A 23,059-nucleotide genomic window follows, 5' to 3' on the forward strand; every position below is an offset into this window, starting at 1 on the left:
AGTATTCTGCTGCAAAAAAGGGTAATCCAAACTCTACAAGGCAGACTGATAAAGCTTTCATTATTATATGTTAACTACCTAAAACACATATCTACTACAATAACAATACACCTCATTTTGGCAACATTGAATGCCAGGCTCATAACTCTGTCATCTATTTACAAGAAAGATAGCGAGGTCATAGTAAAAGAATCACCTATGTGACGTCACTAAACACCTGATCAACTGATCAATTCAAAGTTTTGCGCTTTTGGGTTTGGAGAAGGAGGCTTTAAATATTTCACTGCACAATGAAATAATGCCACCTTTTATGTTTGTGTTATGAGCCTCATTCTGGATTCAAAATGGCGACCGCATGAATAAGGTGTATTAAACAAATAAACATTAACTACTGATTCTAATTGAAACACATTTTGGTGGGAAAAATAATATCATAATAAGATAATTTCAGTTAGACCTAAAAAGAAAAAGCTGTAATAGAAATTTGAAAAGACAATAAGGCTGCAATAATGTAGAATAGCCTTAAAGTGACAAGTGCGGTATTAAGGGGGTTGATTTTAGTCTTGAATATATGTAAATAGTCTTCAGACGTAAAAGAAATGAATAAAATTGCATAATTCCTTTAAAATACTTCAAACTAGGAATTTTACTCACTATCTCTATGTATATAGAATAAGTCTTTTCTATATAACACAGAGTATCTTAAATTGACCAGTCGTTCAAATGCAGATATTTCTGTACACACATGGATTTGAAGGCTCAAATTTCGACGGTGAGCTCTGAACAGTATTTCCGATTGGTTTAACTGAGAATTCCTTTAAGAATGGTAAAAAAAAACTCCAATAAAAAGATATGTACCAAGGAAGAAAGCTTTAAAGAACTCCCACTTTGCATGTAAGAGTGAGAAAAAATGCTTATCACAAAAACTGGAAGTGCTATGTAAGTCCCACATAGGTGCATAAGACTAATATTTGTCCCAGATATGTACAACAATAACTAAAATCCTTAAGCACAACCCCTGCAGTTCTTGGCTCTGTCAGTTACTATATTTATTTCATTTGGGTCAAAAATTTCGTCCAGATAGGTTTCTCAAAGTCATGATTGACTCTGAACTTATTGCATATCCATGAAGTTACACATTGGGCCCGCTCGATTGGTGAGTTCTGCACGTTTGTGATTATGAGATCAACAGAACAATCAATAAAACAAGTTGGAACAGAGTTCAGAAGGCATTTCACATATGCCAGACAGAATTCAAAATGGTGGAGCTGGAAATAGATGGAAAAATTTGAAATATGACATTTCCGCTTTCATACCGTTTGATTGCGGGGCAGGATTAGAACAGACAGAACCTGGTCAGAACTCTCCAATCGAGCGCCACCATAGAAAAAATTAGTCTTCACCTTTGGTCCACGTTTTGTTTTCGAAATACCAAAATAATGTTATACGCTGTTCACTTTCTAAAAGAATTACAATCAATCACAGAGTTTAACAGACCATGGATTTTAAATTCATTAACTGGATAACATTGATTGAAAATGATCATCATTAGTCTTGATTATCAAGTACTACAGTTGCAGCGCTACACATTACAAGATAAACAACCCACTTCAATTTGGCATTTAAAAATGGTCCCACAAATTCACTATTCCAGTGTCTTATTTGATCATAAAAAATCACAATTCTCAACAACACAGGCTGAGGAATATGGTTAACTGTCTAAAGCATCAAGCACTTTCATAATTTGGGATTTGACGATCCTCATGGCATCACCAGCAGTAGGAATGAGGAATCTGTCCATGTCGGTAATTTTCAATCCATCGTCCTCACTGGTACCATATTTAAAGGTAATTAATTCTGGGTGTCTCTTTTTAGATGTGATTTTGACAATGCTGCCTAGAGCTCGTCGTGATTGAATATACACCATATTCTTCTCTTTAGGAATTTCACGTAAAAGATACAGGTGGGAATTAACAATTAACATGTAACTGAAAGAGAAAATTTATAAAAATTTAGTATGAAGTTCACTGGCTATTAAGAAATGATAAGCCATGACAGTTTCTAAAGATCATTGGTCTACATCACTTAGTGGTTTTCAAACTTTTTCTTTCTATCACCACTTAGAGATCCTTGATCAATTGCATTACCACCCTTCCCCCTATATATCCTTACTATTAATTACACCATATTAAGCAACGCAATTGCAGACAGCCCGGATGTCAGATTATAAATCCAAAAAGTACTAGCAGAAGCAAAATATTGAGCTTTAGTAAAACAAATATTTAAACTATTTCATACTTATAAAGAGGTCTTCTACAGGTCTTATCTGTGTCTGGGACACTGGTATGTTAATTTGCACTATTTTCAGTCAAGACGTTTGTGGCTCTTCAAAATCCACTAAACTAAGCATTTTGTGAAATCACTACCACAAAGGCCCCTAGATATTATACACAGCTGTTGCAATAGTGACATCATATAATTCTTTGTGTTAGTGCTGGCTTTATCAACAAAAAAAAACTATTTGTTTTAATCTGCCTACCTTGGATACATGTAACCATTGGCTTTGATTTCCTTACATTTACAATGGTAGATTAGATCTGGTTTATGTAACCAGGTTTCTAAACTAACCACTTCTCTAGGTTCATCGTCAGATGATCCTCCATAACTACCTTCTTCACCTGCAATAATTACATAATCTGGCTGCCGATATAACAGAATAATAACAGAGAGTTCATTCTATTTTGATAGGTTACAGAGGGTTTGTTTGATTACACAGTGATAATGCCACCATTTGATTACAAACGGTTCATTTGATTACAAACGGTTCATTTATTACAAATGATTAAAAATGGTTCATTTGAAAACAAATGGTTCATTTATTACAAACGGTTCATTTGATTACAAATGGTTCATTTGATTACAAATAGTTCATTTGATTACACGATTCAATTTGATTACAAATGGTTCATTTGATTGATGTAATTGATAGCAAGAAATTTACTTGCTTCAAAGAGGTTCATTTGGTCCTGTGTTGATTTTGAACTATATCAGAAGATGTTCATCATGAACAGACTGTAGTCTCAGATCATTACCCGGATTAACTCAATTCCCTTCCCTAAAAACACAGACATAACTAACAAGAGAACAATGCTGTGATAAAAATATATAATAATGATTTACCTTCTTCATCATCACCTATAGTAAAAACCGAGGCCATATTTCTGTATCTTTTACCAACTTTATCTGTATTACTAACATGTCTAAAATAAAAACCGAAAATTCTAATATTAGCATCACAATTATTGTAAACATAACTTTAACCCTGTGCCAGTGCCTTATATTGAATAGTAAATTGTTACTTTTCAATCACTCTAATTAGACTGCTTTGTCACATAAAATAGTGAAAAGCTATATCTAATCTTGTCAGTACAGCGTAGATTAATTAAACTATAAAAAAATTTTCATTGCTAAAAATATGATAAAACAATGAATGGTGAACTTACTGCATTTAGTGTTAAAACATGGGCAAAAAATTATCATGCCATTCAATTTGTCATTATTCCAATGAATTTACATGTTGGAATATTCAGTACATACCTTTCCCCACTTATTTGGTCATTTTTAATATAATTCGTTAATTTTTCTTTATATTCAGCAGACTTACTCTTCATAACATTAGATAATTTACCAAATAATGATGAATCTTTACCAGACTGCAAAATATAGGGCCAGAAAAATTAGATACAAATTTTGTTGTTTTGCAACAAAATCTCAAATACACTATCGGAGGCCTGGACAGAAAATCTATGAACACAAAACATAATGTTTAAAGCCTTTCAGTTGAGAGCTCTGATTGGTTGTATTTGCTGGTGTACAATCCAACCAAATCACTGCATTCTTTGATATAAAAATAGTGGCTAATGCAATCAAGGTATAAGTACAAATTTCATAATAGCCTGACATTGTGAAGCAAGGGCTAGAGGATACCTACATCTTTAAAATCATCAGTGTTATCTAACTCTGATGTACTGCTAGTAGAATCAGGATTACATACAATACATCTTTTAGCATTATGGTCAGCTATCTCATTTGATAGGTTGTCTTTTAACTTTTCATGTAATGCTGAAAAAGAATTGGCCAAACTTTAACTGTATAATTGCGAATATAATGCGCACCTTTTCTTGAAGAAATTTGAAAAATCCATTTAACATGAATAATGTGCACCACCTATTCAAGAGAACTTAACGAGTGAGTTTGAGTTAGCATATCGAAGACACCATTAACTGCCCCATACATATATATGTAGAACCAATGATTACCATGGTTTATATTGTAACATACTGTCATCAAAATGAAACCATTTTGGTTTTGCATATCATATCATCTTTTACTTTATGAAGTAACTAATCAGAATATTACTCTTTGTGAGAATTGCAATCATTAGCTCAAGATCTTTAACACTTCCCAGTTGAAGGGCCTTATATTGCATGAATAACATATCATGAGATTGAAGGAATGTGTCCTGGCCATGTATTCTCGAATCGATCCTAACGCTAGGATGTCCTAGGTTCTTATCTTCTAACATTGATTCTAGGACATCCTTGCGCTAAGATCGTTTCGAGAATACCAGGCCAGGTTTATATCTGCGCTTATTTGGATCATATTCATATCAGTCACAGTGTCAATCCAAAATGCAATCATTTCAGTGGTGTATCATCTGGTAGGAAATGACGCTAAGATCATCATTAAAGTTAATCAATTGATGCAAAAGACCTTAAAATGTCACTGATTCTTACCTGCAAATCCTCCTTGACAAGAACAGATGTATTGATGACCTTTCTGTAAGAAATGAGCTATAACCATAAATACATACTGATCTTCTTCTTCCCTACCACTTCCCATAAAACATAGATGTTCTCCTCCAGCTACTGAACCTATTCATACAAACATAAAATATTAATCAACATTTTATCTAGAAGAGATAAGGTTGGCTTTTTTTGACCAGTTATCCCTGATTTTTACAGTGACTGGTTTCATTCAGATTGAACTCTTCAGACTGATAAAAACTCACTCAGCAGGGGCTGACTTATATACTGTTCGACCCTGTTAGAAATTGTTACCGGGGTTGGTGGGGTTAGATCCGGGTAGAAATTGTTACCGGGTTGGTAAGGTTAGACCCTGGTAGAAATTGTTACCGGGTTGGAGGGGTTTGACCCCGGTAGAAATTGTTACCGGGTTGGTGGGGTTTGACCCTGGTAGAAATTGTTACCGGGTTGGTGGGGTTGGCGGGGTTTGACCCTTTTATCTAGATGACTATCAAATTCTCAACAATTAACTGTACTGGCTTCAAAACTTACATACTGTGATAACCAATTTATTTTAACATTTAAAGGGATGTTAGAGAGGTTTTCGAAACTTTTAATGTGTATCAGGAGACACTGATAGCATCAATTTGGACCATTCCAATTTTCAATCAGACGTCTGTGGTTTCTGTAATTCCACTAAAAACTACAAAAATGACGTTACTACTTGCTTTAGTGTGAAATATAGATTAATTGTTATCAGATGGAAAACTGTCAGAGAATATTTAACGCCGTATTAGTTTTACCTGCAGCTATTGCCATTTGTTGTGCAGCAAACAATGCATGTACTGCTGTATTAAATTCTACTGGATTCTGTAGCATCTGAAAATTACAAAAATATTTTTCAATAAATGTTGGGTTCAAATGGTACAATTCTGATAATGGGAAATTTGTTTTTTTGTCAAGTTATACACTTAAAACCTATTTCAAGAGGTCCAGGCAACCAAGAAATTCACCTAGAACAAGTTTGCCATCAGTGCCAACGAAATATGACCATAAAAAGTCATCTTATCATAATTATATGAAACCATTCTTTATACATTTGGTCATAATTGTTGTCAAGCCAAGGTACACTGACAATAAAATGAAAACTTGTTGGTTTTACAATGTTCTGGGTCAGAAAAATTAAAGTGATTGGTAACCATGTACCTTTATCATATTTCCACCAAATTTTAATATTTTTCAAGTTATGTTTTGAAGTAGTACGTTGCATTTCCAATGTTTTTTCTGAACCATGATTGGGAGCTGCCGTGGCTCAGTGAGTTAGACGCTTGCTTGCTAACCTGAAGGTCCAGGGTTCAATCTTGGCATAAGTTGAGATAATACCTTTGGATATATCTATCCGGTTTCCCCCTCGTCAGTGATGCAGGTAAGAGGGGCTGATATGGAAAAAGCGTCTAGTCCCTCATTGCACCCTGCATGGCATTCCCTGTCTTCATTAGCCCACACAGTGCAGAGAAGTAGGACGTAAAACTCCATTGATTTCATTTTTTTCTGAACAATAATTTCTGGAATGTCTTGCTTATAGAACTTACCAAATTGGCATCAAGGTGAAAAGCAGTTGAAAGATGACCATTATTATATTGTTCTGCTGGTCTACAATCTACCACAAAATATCGTACACTTTCTTCTGTCTGAAACCATAATAAAATACAATGTTATATCTAGCTATACTCCTTTCTACTTCAATCACAAAGGCTAAATAATCTACACACTAAAATGCCTGATTCCATTTGATGGAGGGCTGTAACACAATCTGTTAGAGTGTTGGAAGATTTACATGATGTGATTTACTTGATTATGTTTTTTGTTTATTATAAAGGTATAGAGAAAAAATTCACCGCTAATGGAGGTTGCTTTTTTAAATTTCTATACAACACCTCATGTTAACTGCTGTGGTTGATTGAACAAATTGAATGATGACAAAGAAGGGTGAAATTAAATATCCTACTGCTCTGCTCTTAGCAGACAAAACCATGCAGTGTGTAATGAGGAAAATTTGGTTAGAGGAGATTCTTATAGTAACTCCATCCATATTGTTCCATACAATTTTGACTTCAGTTTAGACCGATAAAAAAATCAACTGTCTTCAGCGCTAGCAATAGTGACGTGGTTTTTATCAGGTTAGGTCCAAAGGTTAATTTGACAAACATTCAAGATGGCTGTCGTTAGACCCTAACTGAAGGGGCTAATTAAAAATAATAAAAAAACGAAACAAAAGTTTGGTCTTATTTTAATTGGAATGGAGTTAAAAATGGGAAGAGAATGTCCAGACTTACCACAGCTTGTTGGTTAGCTTCTAACAATTCACTGATACTAACAGGTAAACATAGGGCTTGTGATGCCTGGTCTACTAAACTAGATTTACCTTGTATTAACTTATTACCAAATAATATACTCTGATAATCCTACAATATACATTATAATATAAACACCTGATATCACTCTATCACCGTGGTTGTCAACTCTGATTCACATTCAGGTGTGTTAGCAGAAATAAATTTCATTTTAAGCTGAAGAGACATGGCTGTTTTTCCATTGAATAGAGATTTATTTCAACTATCTCTATCACTTTTCAAATTTAGAAACTGACACTTAGTTCCCATACAGTTAAATAAAAACAATTAAAAAACATTTAAAAAACATTGTAAAGTATTGTGTGGCACCACGCAGGGTATGCTCACTCTTTTAGACACCTGATACCACCTTTCATAATGAAATACTTACTCACTTATGATGGATATACTTCATCATGTGAAAAGTTCATTAGCTGCTACCAATATTTCGTCAAAATTTTGTTACTGATGTCAGGTTTCGTTTCGCGGTTCGGATTGTTACTACTTGATTTATTTTTTTGGAGAAACAAATTCTGGTAATTTTCTGGGAAGTTTTTGTTTTAAATTTAAAGATGTCTTACCCATTTAAAAGATTGTGGTGTTTTATTATAATAATATTGAGCCAGAGCACAGAAATCTTCAATATCATCTGCTTCTAACCCACTAGGAAACATTGACATGGTTTCTATAAAACAAAATCATATGTGAAATTGCGGTCCTTAACTTTCAATCCTTGCATCTAATTACCTTCAAGAAATCTGATTGGTCAATAGTATCGCTGCATTAATATCAACCAATCAGTGACACTTGCTCTTTGTGTATAACTTTATCAGTTTTATCCACTAAAATTAATAAAGTCACTATTGCTACAGCTGCTGCGATAGGGATGTCTTAAAATGCTTCGTTTTAGTGGAAGTGAAGAGCCATTTTTGGACTGAATTCCATTATGATTCTGAGAAAGCCCTAAGGATTTTCTATCAAATATAACAGATTGAATAAACAATGAAAGAGGATAGATAAAAAAGGACATTATTCTTGTTGCTTTCACTTTACCTATTAAATTTGGCTTGCTTTCATCTGATAGTAGTATAATATCTCTGGCATTAACTAATATTACCAAAGACATGAAAAATATCAGGAAAGGATCGGAATGTTGAAAATAAACATCCCACATCTTAGTTATCACTTTCAAATCACAGGCTGAAGCAAATAAACTTGTGAACTGAAACACAAATGACAGTCATCATAAATTACTACACAAAATCAGCTGATACAATTTGAGGACACAGATTGAAAACTTCTGCATTAGATGATGATTAGAACTAGGCATATGTTTTGTATCATGCGCGCCGGTTATTACCCGGTCTTGTTAAAAGAATCAGATGCAAAATATACCTAACCCATTTTCTAGTATAAGTATTAGGCGTGATACGTGATCTAAATATTATATATACCTTACCCAGTTTTCAATACAAGAATCAGGATTGAAACGGTTTGTATCCTTAATATTAAATATAACTTACCCAGTTTTTAATACAAGAATCAGGATTGAAACGGTTTGTATCCTTAATATTAAATATAACTTACCCAGTTTTCAATACAAGAATCAGGATTGAAACGTTTTGTATCCTTAATATTAAATATAACTTACCCAGTTTTTAATATAAGAATCGTGTGTGATATGTTTTATTTTATCCAAATATCAAATAATACTTACCCAGTTTTCAATATATTAGGGTAGTATCTAATATAAACTATAAAACTTACCTAGTTTTCAATATATTAGAGTAGTATCTAATATAAACTTTTACTTACCCAGTTTTTAATAAATAAGGGTAGTATCTAATATAAACTTTTACTTACCCAGTTTTTAATAAATAAGGGTAGTATCTAATATAAACTTTTACTTACCCAGTTTTAATCATATAAGGGTAGTATCTAATATAAACTATAACTTACCCAGTTTTTAATATAAGAATCAGGTGTGATACGTTTTGTATCTAAATATGAAGCTATTTCAGGATCATGATATTGTAACAACAAACGGAATAAATGAAATGGTTTACCATTCTTCACACAATCTCTGTTAAAAAAAGGGTAAAATTCAAATCAACACATTTTGCAAAAAAAAAAACAAGTTAGCCTGTGCAATTAAATATTTTTTCTATTTTATTCTTATTTTCTTCCCAAAAACTCCAATATCTACAGTTTTCGTCAGATATTGAATAGTGAATGAAGATGGAATTAGAACAATTTTCACTGATTTGTCTAACATCAAAACTGCTATAAGTCACAAGTAAAGATGAGTCATCATTTCAACATTCAAAAGTGGATAATTCTGGACACACATGGATTTAAAGGCTCAAATTTTGCTGGAGAGCTGTGAACACTCTTACTGATAAGCTTAGCTAAAAAAATCAGTTTCTGAGAGTAAAGTGGAATTGATCAAATGGATGGTGTCTCTGTCCCTTTCATCTAAAATATATTTGATGAAAACCAGTTAAGCTTATACTTACTGAGGAATATATTTAGCAACTATTGCATAAAAACAGTTGTAGAGTTCGGCTTTAGATAATTTAAGAGAGAGTAGAGGTTGTAAGATATCTAACCATCCATTATTGGTAGAGTATTTAACATTACGTGATTTACAATAAAACGTGATGATAGATTCTAAATCACTAACAACTGATACTTTATCTTCTTCATCATTACCCAATTTATCTACAAAAAAATATATAGATCAAAGCCATTGGTTTACTTTTATAATACACAAAGTGCATTTTTGATAACTTACTCCTCATTTCTTGAGCTAACTGTCCTGATGAGAATTGTGTGTCTGAAACATGGGTCAGTAGTGACAAAAAGCAGGGGTCCAAGTGCTACTGACTATGAAAGTTCCAGATCCCTTAATGTTATCTTTTAGTTAACTCTAATTGAACAACCTGTCTGGCAGTCAAAGAGTTAGTCATTAGGTAAGTGGGCCCTCTGAAATGAACAAACAAATCCAATAGAATGCTGTCAGGTGTTCTGTAAGAATAACCATGTCATACCTTGCAAGTGGCACCCACCAAATTCCTCATTTTAGGCAAAATTGAATTTGAATAAAATCGTTGAATTTGTAGAATATAATACAATAATAGAATATTTTCACTATCACTGTAGAGGGATATAGAAATATTAAAACAGAACTTGAATCATAATGTTACTCAGAGTTTCACGCTATGTGATCTTCAGACAACTGACCTATTTTAGCTTAATAGGTCAGTTGTCTGAAGATCACATAGCGTGAAACTCTGGGTAACTCAGTAACATTTCTGAATATGATATTAAACCAGATTACTGAAGTTAAGGGCATACTTAAAATAAACATGTGTAAGCATACTTACCTACTAAGGCTGTACAATCTGATCTCAATAAACTTTGTTCTGCCATGTCAAAAAATCCATCAAAGGATGAAATTGAATCAGCTTTGCCTTCCACATTTAAACATATCTAGGGAAAGTAATATCTGAGTCTATAATTATCATATTCAAATGATCTGTTCATACTAAAATGATCTGATCATACTACAACTATCTGATCATACTAAAATGATCTGATCATACTAAAATGATCTGATCATACTAAAATTATCTGATCTTACTACAATGAGCTATGGGGAATTTGTATGACTATCAGGAATGCCTTAAAATATCACCATATAGCCTGGCCCTTCAGTAAGCAATCACCATCAGACATTCAAGCATTACCCTGATCAATTGACAAGTTTGACTGTAAGCTTAATGTATGTGTCTAAAGTTTAGCCATGCTTTGAATCTTGTATATAAGTTCTCTTCTTAGGGCTTCAAATGCTTCAATGTATGCTTGTAATCTTATATAAACATATCCTCGTCCATATTATTCATAATTATGTAGTTAATTGTTTAATGAGATAAAAGTAGTGATAACATGTATCTTATCTCCTTTCAACTAATTGTGATAACATGCAAATTGTAAGGTTGTCTAAGCATGTCTAAGACAAAAACTCTTCAGAAATTGCTCTGACAGCTTTTCAATCAAAGTAGGCTTTGGCATCCTTGTCTTTTAATCTGAAAATTGTCTTTCACGAAAAGCTTAACTTGAAACATGTTGTTCCTCAGAGTTTCACACTATGCTATGTTTATTTAGTCTTATTCTTTCATTCTATTGCTGTGACCTTTTTTACTATCCATAATCTTAGAAATACACATGATGATGTGATGCTATTGAAGCTATGTATAGGCATAACATGATTCAAACCTGCCAGATTTCAGCCCGTAGGTGTTCTGGAACTGGCCTTCCTTTACATATATTCCTTAAAATACCAAAATCACAATCTTCAATTAAGGCTGTTTCTAATTCAGTGATCCTATAATAAAAATTTAGCTTAAGTCAGAAACAGTAGGCATCCCAAAAGGTCATGGTGTTCTTTGAAAATCGTTTGATTTTCAAATTTTATTTTTAGCAAGATGCTTTTCAACTAGGATCATGTAATCATTTAAAGACCTAAAATGAACAGATCTTAAGTGGATTAAGAGCAAATAAAGTGCCTTAAATCTAAGGAAACATAACCTTTTAAGGAATGAAAACCCCCAATTAATTATGGACTAGTAAGTGAGTTCCCAACCAATCCAATGTCAATAAATATGTGAGTGAACCATATTGAAATCAAAATGTAGGGAAGACTCAAGACTGTACTGTCATTACTTAGTATAATTATGTAACTGTAAGAGCCATATCTTAAGTATATCATTGCATTTTTTTAAAGCTTTGCCCGCCTTTACATAATTGTATTGTATCATTGTCATTAGGTATAAGTGTTGTTAGATAAAAAGAGGCCTAATGATTAACATCAGTCTAATTATGTGTAGGCTAGTGAAAATTAGAAAAACAATCGTGAATGACAGATTTGACAGGTCATTTTCCATCAAAACCAATTGACCCTTAAACACATCTCTTACAGTCGAGAGACAACAAACGTGTGCTATATTTCTGCAATACTTTAGAATTTTGTATTAACTGAAAATCTATGAAATAGAACTTCTTTACCATCCTGCGTCGTCTGCAGAATCTGAGGCAGCCATTTTTGTTGACGTTTGACGTGTTGTGCCAAAAGTAGGTCTCATATGGTCAAAATTAGTAATGATGTCGTAAAATCTATTTGTCAGCAGAGTTTTATTTTGAAGACGTTATTGATTTTAAAGTATCCAGTCCATCGTGAAAGTATATATTATCTCACAGCCTACTATTGAATCATAAAACTACATCAAAATACTGTGTTTTCTATGGTGTCAAATTACACCCCCGCATTTACCTCGTACTCAACCAATCGACGTACATGTTCAACCGTGGTAAAATAAGGCCAAAGGAAGGAAGAATGGCTCAGAGTAGTCAGAGTAGTCGAGGAAAAACTAATCAAAGTAAAAACCTCGGCAATATGTTTACCCGTGTTCAAGAATTCCTCGCTCCACCTCGACCCATTGTGGTCGACAAACGGACTATTGAAAAATCATGGAAAATGATGGACAAAGTGGTGAAATTGTGTCAACATCCAAGAATGAACTTGCGGAATAGCCCACCATTTATTTTGGATATCTTGCCTGACACCTATCAACATCTCAGACTTATTTATTCCAAACATGATGATAAACTGAACCATTTGAATGAAAATGAATATTTCAGAATATTTATTGAGAATTTGATGGGAAAATGTAAAAACACTATCAAGCTATTTCGGGATGGAAACCAGAAAATGTTTGATGAAAATTCTAACTGTCGCAGAAATTTGATCAAATTGTCACTTGTTTTCTCACACATGCTAGCAGAATTGAAGGCTATCTATCCTACAGGAACGTATTCTGGTGAAAACTATCGCATAACCAAAGGGGATGCTTCAGATTGGTGGAAAAGATCATTTGGAGATAAGTAAGTATTGATGACGTTATTAATGAAAAGTGACAGAGATCAGTCAGATGTGACAACTGAATGATGTCGTGACATGTTATGGCCAGTCATTTAATTTGATTAGTAAACTCTCAGATTTTAAACCTAAAGGCATTTTAAATTTATAGCAATCAAAAGTTTGTTGCCTTATAAATTTGAATACCGATACTTTGGAAGGTTTTTTTGGCTCGAAGTCCAAAATGAAAATTTTAATGATGATTCTGATAGAAAAAATTTCATAAAATGTAATCAAATCAGGTTCTATAAGGATTTGTCTGTAATAAATTGAAAAATGGCATATTGAATTTGATTTGACACTGATTCAGAATTAAGGTTGTCATAATCATAATAATAGAGATTAACCCTAATTAATGCTTTACACCTAATATGACAGATTAAAGGATTAAGAAAACAGAAGGATTGACTGTATAAAAGGCACAGTTTAAGAATTTTGAATATCATCTTTGGTACCATAATATAAAATCCACACAGTCCTGTACATCTTCACAATGTCAAGTTTATTATGAACTTTTTTATACCTTGACTGTAATAGCCACTTTTCTCTTATTACTGAAGTTTGTAAATTCAGATTGGATTGTATACTTGCAAATACTGCCAATAAAGCCATCATCAGTAGTTTGTAAACAAAAATCCAGAATTGATTTAAAGTTTTCTGTCAAGAGCTCTGAATGGCTGTATTTGCTAGCGTACAATCCAATCAAATTCCTGCATTACCTGATATAAGAATAGTGGCTATTGCAGTCAAGGTATAAGACAAAGTTTGTAATATTAGCTTGTCAGCTTATCATTGTGAAAATGACTGGACTGTTAACGGCTGTGGCTAAGTGCAGTGTAGCAGGATGTAAAAACTCCATTTCATATGTATTTGAGAATATAATGGAAAATGCATTTCATCTCAGTAAAAATATTTTTATCAGAGAGAGTTTTTATCTTTTTATATGAACACTATCATAGAATTAGTTCAATATTGATAGAGTTTTAATCTTCCTTGTTGAATGTTTACAATGGTAAAATGTTTGCTATTTTTAACTTCTATGTTAAAGCATTTGAATATTATTTTTCCCTGTTGAAAATAAAGTTATAAGTGGTTGGTATATCCTTCCTATTTGTCAACTGAACTTGAGTTGAAAGTCGAGATATAATAACAGTGTTAACTATTTGATATATCATCCAGTATTGAAAGGAGTTAGGCTTGTTTAGGCTAACTCCTCTTAGGGCTAAGGTTTTGTCCCGTTAGGGCTACTATGATTTTTAAATAGATAAACTACGGTATTCCTGTTAGGAATTTTATTTTAGGTTGTAACATTGCTGTTAAGTAATGTTACAAAAGCACAGGTGCAGGAATGTAGGCTTAACCTCTAGTAAGAGAGTGTTGTTTGTGCAGTTAGGCTACTTATTAATCATTATCTCTTCCTGACTTTGTACCAAGATGTATAAAGCTTCTTACTTGAATAACATTTACAAATTAAGCATTCCATTTATTAAAGGTTTGGCTTCCCAAAATGTATATTCATGGCTTGTCCACGCTGGTGTACTTCCCTCAATTTAGACCTATGTACAGTCTTTTTTCATGGATACATTGATTAATCAAATACTGCTAATTTTAAAGTGAATTCGAGCCTTTTAACAATCTTGTAATCTAAGAATGTCTTTACAGGGACATATTTATTCACAATTTTTGGGGATTGATTTGGGATATATGTAAATAGTCTTCAAAAGTTCTAAAAACGCACAAAAGTTCTATAAATGTACAAAAATCGTATAAATCCTGCAAATGTATCTCAAATTAGAAATTTCTATTTCTATAGATATGTCTTTCTCTGTATGGCGGAGTCTCAAGATGTTAGCACTATTACTAATTAGCTTAACTAAAAATTTCGACTATTTCAGTAAAGTTATTGATTCCAGTTGCCGACTTATTGAAATTTTTAAGAAATGAGAGTTATCATCAAAAATCGATATATGACCTTGCGATACGATACATGTATTGTACCATGTTGTATCATGCTACAACGATTCACCGCTATATCGTGCCAGCACTCTAAAAAAAATATTGTTCCACATGAAAATAAAAGTACAAAGACCAGTTTCACAAATTATCTGATGCTCAATTTTTAAAACGTTTGTCTTACTTAAATCACCCACTTGAGATAACTTTTGATGAATTTTTGTAAAATAAATATGGTCATGAACTATATGATTAATTTGAATTGAATGACTAATTAATGATGACTTTTATTTTATATATATACTTAAATTATTAAAACTAGATCAGCAGGTTTTAAATAATTATAACAACAGTCTGTATAAATTATGAGGGTACACTGAACAGTTTTAACCCTTTGAACACTGAATAATAGATGATAAATTACCGTAACTAGCTAAAGTTTAAGTTAAATAATGGTCACCTGAACATACATCAAGTAACTTTTTGCATGCCCAGTAAACTGAAAAATTAGCCCTAGCTTTGAGCTGATTCACATAAATTTGAAATTTATTCATATGTGTTTAATAGCAAGCTCAACTTATGAACCATGTTGTTCAAAACAACAGAATTGAATTGATTAACATAATATGCAATTTTGTCGGTTCTGAAACTCTGAAGTATTGCTGATTATCATGTAAATTAAATAAACTTACAGTACCGGTAACATACAATATTTACCAGCTGTTTAGTGTATGAACATTAATATATAAAAATAATGTCAGTTAATATCGTTACAACATCCCACATCATATTCTCAGTTAATATTATTACAACATCCCACATCATAGTTTTATCAGTTAATATTATTACAGCATCCCACATCATAGTCTCAGTTAATATTGTTACAACATCCCACATCATAGTCTTAGTAAATATTATTACAACATCCCACATCATAGTCTTGGTTAATATTATTACCACATCCCACATCATAGTCTCAGTTAATATTATTACAACACCCGACATCATAGTCTCAGTTAATATTATTACAACATCTGACATCATAGTCTCAGTTAATATAATTACAACATCCCACATCATAGTTTTATCAGTTAATATTATTACAGCATCCCACATCATAGTCTTGGTTAATATTATTACCACATCCCACATCATAGTCTCAGTTAATATAATTACAACATCCCACATCATATTCTCAGTTAATATCATTACAACACCCCACATCATAGTCTTGGTTAATATTATACAACATCCCACATCATAGTCTTGGTTAATATTATTACAACATCTGACATCATATTCTCAGTTAATATCATTACAACATCCCACATCATAGTCTTGGTTAATATTATTACAACATCCCACATCATAGTCTTGGTTAATATTGTTACAACATCCCATATCATATTCTCAGTTAATATTATTACAACATCCCATATCATAGTCTCAGTTAATATTGTTACAACATCCCATATCATATTCTCAGTTAATATTATTACAACATCCCATATCATAGTCTCAGTTAATATTATTACATCATCCCACATCATAGTATTGGTTAATATTATTACAACATCCCATATCATAGTCTTGGTTAATATCATTACAACATCCCACATCATAGTCTCATGATTAATATCATTACAACATCCCACATCATAGTCTCATGGTTAATATCATTACAACATCCCACATCATAGTCTTAGTTATATCATTACAACATCCCACATCATGGTCTTGGTTAATATCATACAACATCCCACATCATAGTCTCTGTTAATATCATTACAACATCCCACATCATAGTCTTAGTTATATCATTACAACATCCCACATCATAGTCTTGGTTAATATCATACAACATCCCACATCATGGTCTTGGTTAATATTATTACAACATCCCACATCATAGTCTTAGTTATATCATTACAACATCCCACATCATAGTCTTAGTTATATCATTACAACATCCCACATCATGGTCTTGGTTAATATCATACAACATCCCACATCATAGTCTTGGTTAATATTATTACAACATCCCACATCATAGTCTTAGTTATATCATTACAACATCCCACATCATAGTGTCAGTTAATATCATTACAACATCCCACATCATATTCTCGGTTAATATCATTACAACATCCCACATCATAGTCTTAGTTATATCATTACAACATCCCACATCATAGTCTTGGTTAATATTATACAACATCCCACATCATATTCTCGGTTAATATTATACAACATCCCACATCATAGTCTTGGTTAATATTATTACAAAGTCCCACATCATATTCTTAGTTATATCATTACAACATCCCACATCATAGTCTTGGTTAATATTATTACAACATCCCACATCATAGTCTTGGTTAATATTGTTACAACATCCCATATCATATTCTCAGTTAATATTATTACAACATCCCATATCATAGTCTCAGTTAATATTATTACAACATCCCACATCATATTCTCAGTTAATATCATTACAACATCCCACATCATAGTCTCAGTTAATATTATTACAACATCCCACATCATATTTTCGGTTAATATCATTACAACATCCCACATCATAGTACTGTTTTGGTTAACGTCATTACAACATCCCACTTCATTGAGGTACGTTGAGGTATTTTTGAAGGAATTCGAATTTTCATACATTTCTAGTACTTCAGAGGACTATTTTTCAGCATATTCAAGACACACATCAACCCCAAAAATGGCGAATCAGTCCCTTTAAAGTAATTGAAAACAGGTTCAACAGTTGATTTCTGGTGTGTCAATCCCAATGTTGATGAGTTGAAAGAACGGTTGTTAAAATCTTTCCTAGGAGTGGTTTCACATGATAAACATTATAGAGACCTTGACTTCAATTTCTAAGACTTGTCTATCACGACTTACTAGATTTTTCCTTTATTTTTAATAGATTTGCATCCTTCGCATTACGCAGTTGGACAAATTTCTTATTTAGGAAGCAAGTGTTTAGCTCAATGCGTTGGGCATAGTATAGTTATATTGCAGTCTGATTTATGGTCATATTTTAAAAAATCTATCTGGAACTGTCTACTTATAGCTTTATAGTGCAGAAAAGTAAGACATAAAACTTCATTCATTTCATTTTTTCGTTCCTCATTAGTAATGTGGAAATATGAAATAGATATACAAGTCATTGATATATACATATATGTACCGTACTTAGTTACTACTGGTATATAATATTCGTGACTATTTTGATACTAAATACTAGTAAACTAGAACATTGACTCATTTCTGTGTATGAAAACTTCTATTTGATCATTAAACATCAAAATGATGAGTTTGATAAAGTTAATCACAAGTTTTTCACAGACAAGCCTGTTTCTTGAATCCCACATGGAATCTGTTAATTCAATCACCATTCCTTGTTTTTTTTTTTTTAATGATTTATTTTATCAATTTATTAAAGTGATGCATCCTGTTAATATTTGTTTAAGATAACAGAACACAATTTTATTGTAAACAACGTTTCAACAATTTACATTGTCATCATCAGGTGAAATGAAAAACAAAACAAGAAGGTATACTCAGGAGTAATAAATCATAAAATTGTGTTCCGTAATTTAATGTGATCTCTACCCTTAAATGTTGCTCAAGGATTTATATTTGTTATAACATCTGTTACATCTCGAGTTGAGCCATCTGTATCACTATTTAGTACCATTATCTGAGATTGTAATAAGATCCTCTTAGTTAATTAAAACTGACTTATATTACAACCTACTCAAAGGCACATTCTGCTTTTTATTCTGTAGGTCGATTTGCTCAAATTTGTGAAAACTATGCACCAAAATCTAGAGAAATGTGCCCTTAACGTATCTGAAAGTTTTATCTAGAAAAATCCAGTCTTTAATTTTTAAACACTAATTGATTGATAGTCTATTGGCGGCTATAGATATGACAGTGCCTATTTAGTCTGATTTTGTCAGTCCAAGGGCATGTTTACTATTCTGAAAACACCCGACACCAGTCATAAATTATGCTTGTCAGCTTTGCATTCACTTAGGAGAATCTGTTTATTTGGTAGTTAAAGGGTTTATTTTTATTTTAAAAAGTGATTAAACCTGATATACTTCCCTACAGAGAGTTTGTATTTTTTTCGAAGATTCCACATAGCCACTTGATTTATTTATCACATAGTCAAACTTCCATTAATGTTGTTCCGACTGACAATTGATTAGCAGTCGTTAAAAGTCAAACGATGCTAATAATCAATGATTGAAAAGGCCAATCATGTTGTTTTTTGTTTGTTTTTTGTCAATTAAAAGCTAAATATAAATTTACATTTTATGTGTTGATTTACATTGTAATTACCTGCATCAAAACTATCATAATCAACAAAACAACTATGAAATTAATTTATAAATCTTTCAATAGTGTACAATTTACATGGGTAACATTAAGACACATTAAATGTGGTGTAATTTGATTATTAATCGATTATGCCTCTCTGAGTATTTAAATTAATTGATTATTGTATTTCTTTTGTTGTCTGTATCATTGCCTGATGAAGACTAGAGAACCCTAGTTCAAACATCACCTGTAATAACTATAGTAATTATATTCCATAAAGATAATATTTGATTTCTCATAACTTACACTATTTGAAAATGTTCGAAAGCAAGAATAAAGTTATATAAAAAAAATAGAGGCTAGCATCACTTTAATTCTCATATCAGTGAATTATGAAGTATTACAATGTTCCTAAGGGTTTTATTTGTATGTGGTGGCAGTACTTTGATAAAAGACATAATATTTGATTAGTTTCATAGATAACTTCATTATTCATTATTTATTAATGTTGATAGTGTTTTTAGTACTATTGTACTTCCAGTGTTCAAAAATATGTTTTTTTTTTTATATTGTAAAGTTTTTCCCTTAAAGTCAGTATGGGGAATAAACTTTGTTATATGAACTTTATAAATCCTTCTAAAACAGTCTGTTTTTAAGAAAAATTTTAACCCTGCAGTTTATCAGTTAACAACCCGAAAACAAAGAAAAATACAGGTAAAATTTGCGGGAAAAATTTCAGGCAAGGCAGTCCGCACCCAACCCCCCCCCCAACAGGCAATCGGCCTGTACCTTTATGAGGAGGGTGGAGACAGAGGGTGCAGCTGCCCACCCACAAATATCTGTTACGGGTAATAACCCGAAAAATACAGGTAGATTGTGTGGAAAAAATATCGGGCAAAACCAGCAGGCATTAGGCCTGTACACCTATGGTTCCGATTTTAATTCAGACGTCTGTGGTTCTTGCAATTCCACTTTCACAAAAAATTGTATGACGTCTCCTATTTTAATTATCTCTCAAAGACTGCCTTTAGATGCCAGGATCCAATTTCTTTGATAATGACATATCAGAGTTTCTCCTTATTATGACACAAACTTCATCATTCCAATGTGTGACGTATTACTTAAATAGATATACAGTAGAAACTGCATTAAAGGACCACTCAAGAGAATAATAGAAAGGGTCTCTTAATGGAGGTGGTCTCTTAGAAGAGAAATAGGTCAGAATAAACACCAAAATTATTTTGTTTTGACAGTTACTTCTTAGATTTAGATTGATGTAATTAATTGATAATTGTATTAATCTTTTGGAGATTAGCAAATTGCCAATAAACTATAATCCCTTTTAATCTCGCCTGCATGTGAAACCATATGATGTCTGATAATGATAACTGTTATGGTCACCTAATTGACTGATTTCGCTTTCATGGGAGTGTAAATACATGGTCGCTGGTCGCGCAATGGAGGTGGTCTCATAACAGTCGTTAGTTATATTGAAAAGTTGAAGGGGGGGACTATATTGTGGTCGCATATTGAAGGTGATTGTTAAGTAGAGGTGGTCTCATGAGCAGGATTCACTGTAACAGAAAAAAATATAGATAGCCTTGCAATTAAAACTATGTTTGGCTACAATTTCATCTTCCTTAACAAGACAAGAGTTTAACAAGACAGGAGTTTAACAAGACAGGAGTTTTTGAAATGCCCTTTTCACTCCTTTATCAAGTCATTAAGTCTTCTCTACATGACAGTTTTTTTTATATCCTTGCTTGCAACAGAGGGAGCCATAGTGGCTCAGTGAGTTAGATGCTTTCTTGTTAACATGAAGGTTCAGGGTTCAATTCCAGCATAGGTCAAGATAATGCCTGCAGATATTTCAACCCAGTTTCTCCTTGTCGGTGATGCAGTTCGAAGGGGCCGACATGGAAAAAGCGTCAAGTCATTCGAATGGGACAATAAACCAAGGCCCAGTGTGCTACAGGCTGTGCATGTTAAAGATCCCTCAACAGTTGAATATCGAAAAAGAGCAGTATTTGCTGTTGCCCTAGCAAAGTTTTTCTCATTGCACACTGCATGGCGTCTTTCTATATTAGCCCAATTAGGTGCAGAAATGTAAGACATAAAACTCTATTCAATTCATATTTTGATTTTCCAAATGTTATAAAATCTTTAAGCAACAGATGATGAATTAGAGAGACAGTTGCCATCCTTTTGACCAATCATATCTTAGTCCCAGAAATAGAATTTTTTTTAGCTAATCACTGCAGTAATAGTTGAATTTTGAGCCTTAAAATCCATGTGTGTCCAGAATTATCAGCCTTTCAAAGTTAAAAAGACAGCTCGTCTTTGCTTGAGACTTGGATATATTTATAAAGATCAATTCCTAGTTCAAGATATATTTGAAGGAGTTTGTACGTTTTTAGTACTTCCAGTGACCATTTTCATTTATTTAAGACTAAAATCAAACCCCTCTTTAATGACATTTTCATGATAAGGATGATCTGCTAACATTATGTGTTTCATCTTCATTAGTCCAATAAGGAATGGAAAAGTTCAAAGTGAGACTCCCATTTCATTTTAACACTGTAAGCAGCAAATTTTTGCTCATTAAATTCATAGATACGCAATTTGTTGAAGCACCATTAACATTTTGCTATCTGCCTGAAATTTTTCTATGATAAATATACAGCTTGATTTACAGTGATAGAATTCAGGCCATATATATGTCATGTTTAATTAATATGAAATTAATTGGTGCCAATGGTTTCCTCTGATATACCTTGGAAAATGGCTTATTACCCTGAGTAGTTTTCAATACTCACTCACTATTAATTTATCATTGGTAGATTTAGGTTACTCAATATTTATTAGTATTCTTTGATTAACTGATTACTGAGTAGTTTTCAATACAACTCACTATAAATTAGTAGATTTAGATTACTGAGTTGTATTTTTTGATCAACTGATTACTGATTTGTATTCTTTAATCAACTGATTACTGAGTAGTTTTCAATACAACTCACTATCAACTCCTACTGATTAACCTGAGTAGTGTTAAATACAACTCACTATCAATTTCAACTGATTACCCTGAGTAGTTTTCAATACAACTCACTATCAACTCCTACTGATTAACCTGAGTAGTTTTCAATACAACTCACTATCAATTTCAAACTGATTACCCTGAGTAGTTTTCAATACAACTCACTATGAATTTTAACTGATTACTGAGTAGTTTTCAATACAGCTCACTATCAATTTTAACTGATTACCATGAGTAGTTTTCAATACAACTCACTATCAATTTCAAACTGATTACTGAGTAGTTTTCAATATAACTCACTGTCAATTTCAACTGATTACCCTGAGTAGTTTTCAATACAACTCACTATCAATTTCAACTGATTACTGAGTAGTTTTCAATACAAGTCACTATCAATTTCTACTGATTACCCTGAGTAGTTTTCAATACAACTTACTATCAATTTTAACTGATTACTGAGTAGTTTTCAATACAACTCACTATCAATTTCAACTGATTACCCTGAGTAGTTTTTAATACAACTAACTCACTATTAATTTCAAACTGATTACTG

The 23,059-nt window shown here is 32.5% G+C and overlaps 1 protein-coding gene across 1 annotated transcript; it reads right to left on the reverse strand.

Moving 5' to 3' along the window:
* Positions 1-1,214: 1,214 nt before the first annotated feature.
* Positions 1,215-21,761, reverse strand: LOTGIDRAFT_229906 (hypothetical protein; the record flags this gene model as incomplete). Its single annotated transcript, XM_009046053.1, has 17 exons — positions 1,215-1,988; positions 2,540-2,678; positions 3,181-3,260; positions 3,598-3,713; positions 3,992-4,122; positions 4,797-4,934; positions 5,609-5,684; positions 6,398-6,496; positions 7,142-7,270; positions 7,780-7,883; positions 8,252-8,420; positions 9,158-9,281; positions 9,715-9,919; positions 10,585-10,690; positions 11,477-11,531; positions 13,699-13,703; positions 21,726-21,761. The coding sequence occupies 17 exons, from the start codon at positions 21,759-21,761 to the stop codon at positions 1,712-1,714; spliced, it is 1,989 nt and encodes a 662-aa protein (XP_009044301.1). The 3' UTR covers positions 1,215-1,711.
* Positions 21,762-23,059: the final 1,298 nt, after the last annotated feature.

The sequence above is a fragment of the Lottia gigantea genome (assembly GCF_000327385.1).
Source record: "Lottia gigantea unplaced genomic scaffold LOTGIsca_10, whole genome shotgun sequence".
In the NCBI taxonomy this organism is placed as follows: Eukaryota; Metazoa; Mollusca; class Gastropoda; family Lottiidae; genus Lottia; species Lottia gigantea.